Source organism: Callospermophilus lateralis, chromosome 7 (assembly GCF_048772815.1).
Source record: "Callospermophilus lateralis isolate mCalLat2 chromosome 7, mCalLat2.hap1, whole genome shotgun sequence".
Lineage (NCBI taxonomy): Eukaryota > Metazoa > Chordata > Mammalia > Rodentia > Sciuridae > Callospermophilus > Callospermophilus lateralis.
Window position 1 is genome coordinate 4,339,099 of NC_135311.1, and position 5,488 is coordinate 4,344,586.

Here is a 5,488-nt window from a genome sequence, read left to right on the forward strand (position 1 = left end):
AGCAGAGGCCACATCAGAGTCAGAGAGAACACAGAGATGCTGAGAAGACAAATCTTTATTTTTTCACATGGTCAGGTGTAGGAAGTGATCAGGCCGATGTGGCCAGCCCTGGAAGATACCAGGTGGGCAACCTGTCAGGAACTGGAGAAGAGACCCGAGAGTCACTGGGGAAAGCCAGAGCTCAAGGCTAGAGGAGATTGGAGTATTGCAGCACAGCAGGTGGGGACAGTCCTTGAACTCTGTTTTTCTTAAATTTTCTTTTCTCAACTGCAACTGCCCAGGTCAGCAGCAGCCCCCAGAGCTGTGGCCACAGCCAGGGCCCCCAGACTGCTGACCGCGGCCACCATCACAGGAGTCGGAGCTCTGGCGACGGCATCGGTGAGACCTGTGGTGCCTGTGGTGGCTCAGGAAGCAGCCGCCCTCAGAGCTGTGGCCAGCGCAGCCCCCGGAGCTCGCAGCGCAGCCAGAGGCCGCAGGCAGACACTGTGCAGGGCTCTTCGGGGGACACTTGGGTGAGGGGCACTTGGGAGGGGGCTGGCACTGCTGCTGGTTCTGCTGGAAGGACATCTCCACGGAGTCAGCGAGCCTGCATGGACCAAAGACAAGGTCAGTATAAAGCTCTGGGCCACTCCTCTGGGACCGGCTGTGTAAGCCTGGCTCTTCAGGCCCTCTGCCGCCTGGGCTGTGGCTTCAGGAAGGAAAATGGAGAGCCATCTCCATCCACTGACCTGGAGGACCTCCCGTCCTTCCCCTCTGTCCTGCTTCCAGAGGAGAATGCTGGGATCCCCGAGTCCCACCCCCTCTGTCCTCGCAGAAACACCAGCACATGCATTCATTGGCTGGTGACTCCAGAGTCCCTGTGGGCACACGTGGTCTCTCAAGAAGGACCAGGGTGGGGAGGACGCTGAGAGCCAGGACTCCAACTTCCCTCAGAGGCTCTGTGCTCTCTGACCCCTGACTGTCCCCAGAGGCCCTCCAAGGCCCGCCCTGTGCCTCCACCTCCCCTTCCCTGCTCTGCACTGGAGGCTGTGCTTGCCCCCCCTCCCCCCACACTCCTGGATGAGGATGGCCTCCTGCTGGACACTCACCAGATGCAGCAGAGCAGGAGCAGGAGGAGGCTGAGCCTGGAGGAGCTGTGGATGGGGAGCCCAGGGCAGCAGCCTTTTATCCAGTGCAGGGTGGTGATGCACGGCCTGAGCACGCTGCTGCTTTCACAACCAGGGAACCAACCACTCCCATCCAGGGCCACCATCTTCCTTCCTTCCTTCCTTCCTTCCTTCCTTCCTTCCTTCCTTCCTTCCTTCCAGGACCTTGACAAGAGGGAACGAGGAAATCTGGATCACTGCTTTTCATGCGTGTTGGGGTCCTGCCATTACTTCTTCTTTCATGCATTCAGCTCATATTCTTTAGCTTGGCTTCTGTGCCTTGTGTTTTTTTTGCTGGACAGTGAGGATGGAAATGTGTATGACACATTTCCTGACCAAGAGCATTTCAAGTTTAACTGGACTGACAGAGATTAAACCTATTTTTCTGATATCGTGTGATTCTTCCTGTAATACAAATGTCCCTGTTGCTCTGTGTATTCCCAAGAGAGAACGATTTGTTCACATGCAATTGGCATCTGATTCTTGGGGAAGTTGGGTGATTTGAGACCATTAGCTCCTGGGAATGAGATGTATTAGGTAATGGATAGGGAATGGAATCTCAGCCCCTGAGACAGTGGGGCTCCTAAGAAAACTAAGGGTAGTATTATATGGGTGATGGGAAAAAACTGTGGAAGGGCCTACTGGCATTGAGATCATGAGACTCATAATTAAGGTGAAAAAAGTCAGTTTGCCCATATTTAACTTTCTGAGAGTTGAATGATATTGATTTTAAGAAAATAAAATGAGTATTGTGGATATAGCTCAGTGATAGTTTGCTGTCCTAGTACTTGCAAGGCCCTGGGTTTGATCCTCAGTAACCACCTCCCCCCCCCCCAACCACATGCACATAAGAATAAGAAGAGAAAATGATCCATGAACATAGAATATTGAAGATAACCGATTGGAGTCTTAAAGATGTTTTTTTTTCAATATGCTGTTAAGGATGAAATTGATGATGGTAGTGATTGATATCTTGTGAGTTACAATTAGGATAATTTTTTTTTAAAATCTGGATCCTATTTTCCTTATTTTAGCATTAGAGATAAATTTCTCATTGACTTTGTTTACTATCATAATAACTGTATTTTGCTATTTGTTTTCAGAAAATTACGGTCAGAATTATAATGAAACACTATTTACAATTAAATTAAATGATGATTTTTAAGAAAAAATTTTCTTGATAAATGTATGGTAAATGTGATTGTTATCTGTGCTTTGTAGTTCATGGTTTTCAGTACAACATTCCTTATAAGGTTTAAACTTTCTAATATACCCACTTTAAAACATGAATATTCAATAATTTATATTGAGAGATCCAAGGAGAATGAATTGCACTTGCTCTTAAGGAATGTGGCTGGAATGGAGGAAGGGGAAAGGTTAGAGCTAATATTCTGGCTCCAGGAATCTTGTGACTCGAGGAATCTCCTGCTCAGGGAATGTTTTTAAAGCTTAAATCTAGAACTATGCTGAAGCATCCACTCGTCTCCTGTTGTTTCAGACATTGTTAGTGCATTGGAAGGAATTACTCACTGCTACCCAAAGGCAAATTGGATACTTTTTCATACCAGACAGGGTGGTGAAGATGAAGGATACAGTGTTTAAAAACCGTCATTCTTTCCCCCAGTTTTGCTGGTGATAGAGGCCAAGAGGATGTCAGATGGGCAGAGGGCCAGTCTAGTGAAGGCATGCTACTGGGTGGGGAGCTCTGGGCCTTCCAAAGTGTTCATCCTGGTTCCTCGACTGTGACTCTGGTTGAAGGCACCATCTTCCTGACTCTCCTCACAATCCCAGTGTTTGCTCTGAGTACACCCCATTTCTGAGTGCCACCACCAGTATTCCTCCCCAGTGAAGTTCTCCTCCTTCAAGTCATTCACCCCGTATTCCTGCACTTCCTTGATGTGTCTCTGTCTGCCTTAGGTATCAGGGTGATACTAGCCTCAGAGAATGAGTTTGGAAGGGTTCCCTTCTTTTCTATTTTATGAAATAATTCGAGGAGTATTGATATTAATTCTTCTTTGATATTCTTGTAGAACTTGGCTGAAGATCCATCGGGTCCTGAGATTTTCTTGGTTGGTAGACCTTGGAGAGATATCTTCTATTTCATTGCTCAAAATTGATCTGTTAAATTGTATGTGTCTCCAGATTCAGTTTGGGCCGGTTGTATTTCTCCAGAAACTTATTGGTGTCATCTAGATTTTCTATTTTATTGGAGCATTCATTTTCAAAATAGTTTTAAATCATCTTCTGTACTTCAAAAGTATCTGTCACGATATTTCTTTTTCATCTCAAATTTTGGTAACTTGAGTTTTCTCTCTCCTTCTTTTCATTGGGGTGGCTAAGGCTTTATCAATTTTATTTATTTTTTCAAAGAACCAGCTTTTTGTTTTGTCAACTTTTTCAATTTTTTTTTGGTTTCAATTTCATTGATTTCAGCACTGATTTTAATGATGTCCTGTCTTCTATTACTATTGGTGTTGATTTGTTCTCCTTTTTCTAAGGCTTTGAGATGTAGTGTGAGGTCGTTTATTTGTTGGCTTTTTCTTCTTTTAATGAATGAGCTCAATGCAATGAAACTTTCCTGGTAGCACTGCCTTCCTAGTGTCCCACAGCTTTTGGTAAGTTGTATTGGAGTTCTTGTTCACCTCCAAGAACTTTTTCTTTTTATCTCCTCCCTGATGTCTTCTGTTATCCATGTGTCATTTAATAGCATTTTATTTAGTCTCCAGGTGTTGGAGTAGCTTCTGTTTTTAATTTTATCATTGATTTCGAAATTCATTCCATTCTGGTCTGATAGAATGCAGGGTAGTACCTCTATTTTTTTTTTTTTTTATTTGCTCCATTTGTGTTCAATGAACCGAAATGCATTCTGCTGTCATGTGTAACTAATTAGAACAAATAATAATAATAAAGAAGAAGTGTTTGTTACAGGGTTTGAGCATGTGTTAGGTAATTTGGGGCAAAGGTTCAAAGGAGTGAAGTTTTGCTCTAGATTGGATGCTGTAAGGAAGCAAGGGTGTTTCTATAACTTGGTATTTTAATTTTTAACCAGAAATCAGGGGTGATGAAGTAGGGCTCATTCTGTAATTGGTGAGGAGATAGCAGTCACTCACAGAGAAATGGGGATGTTGGTTATTTTTGTGGTCTGGACAATGCTCTTGTTTTTGTTGATGCAAGAGTGGTCTTGTTTTGCTTGGCTTCCTCACGGTCATAGACCTATGTTGTCTGGTGTTGAAGGTCTGTTAATCATTTGTGTTCAATGAAGAGCATCAGAGCTACCTATTAGAGACCGGCCAGTTTGCTGCAGCGCTCTGGGTCTACTCCTTCTTTTCTTGGTAACAGTTACGGACCAGACGTCATGGACAGTAGTAGACACACAGCAACTGACAGAGACTCAATATCTCTATTCAGTGAGTTTACCGTCTAGCAGATCAAATATCAATTATACCAGGAACAATGGCTCCCAACAGGAATTCTAAGTGACATGGGCATGTAAAAAAAAAAAAAAAAAAAAAAAAAAGGGTATTGGGGCCTAGATTTTGTTGCAAAAACGAACTTTATGTCTCTATTTTGTGGTTATGAGATGCGAGCCTTGTCCACTGTGAGCAGCAAGCATGGCAGCCATGTCCCCCCAGGGCTGCGACCCTGAGTCACAGGAGGAGGGGGCAGAGGGAGGGGGAGATAACTGAAAAGTGACAACATTAACATTTCGGTATGTTTCAAAGGATCCAAGCATCCTTGCTGATGACGTTCAATGGATAGTCTTACCTCTTTTATGAAACACAAGGGGACATCTGAAAGATTGTTCCTTTGGCTCCATCACTGACTGCCTGTCTCATCACGAGACCTGGAGACAGAGCTCGTCATCATCTCCACCTTTGTGAGTCGCTCCTCTCTTACCCGTCCTTTTCCTCATAGATCAAGTGCTCTGCAGATCCCATGTGCGAAGCCTCTGTCCTGTGATGACAGACGCTGGTTTTAAGGTGATGATCTGTCCACTTCCTCCAGGGGTCTCATTGTGAGGAGCCTTGGCTCTCGGCAGTCTCAGGATTTGAAGGAAACAGAGACTAGTCTGGCTGGGTGAATCTTGGGGGAATAGTATGACTTAGTCACTCGAATTGGTACCATAGGAACTGGCAGTGCAGGATCTCAGGTTTAGTTCTTTGGGGTGTATTTTGGACATGTCATCCCTGCCATCTAGGATGAATCAACAAACACAATATTCTCTCTTTGCTTACAACTCATAGTTCCTTCTTTGCTGGCTCCCTCCCATATCCATAACAATCGCAGTGCCTAGGGGAGGGAGGATTTGAGTTTAAAGTTTTGTTCAGGATTACATCAGACTG

At 44.7% G+C, this 5,488-nt stretch overlaps 1 protein-coding gene across 1 annotated transcript; it reads right to left on the reverse strand.

Annotated features, from left to right (window-relative positions):
- Positions 1 to 282: 282 nt before the first annotated feature.
- On the reverse strand, positions 283 to 567 carry LOC143405112 (late cornified envelope protein 3C-like). The gene has a single exon (XM_076863464.1). The coding sequence runs from the start codon at positions 565 to 567 to the stop codon at positions 283 to 285; it is 285 nt and encodes a 94-aa protein (XP_076719579.1).
- Positions 568 to 5,488: the final 4,921 nt, after the last annotated feature.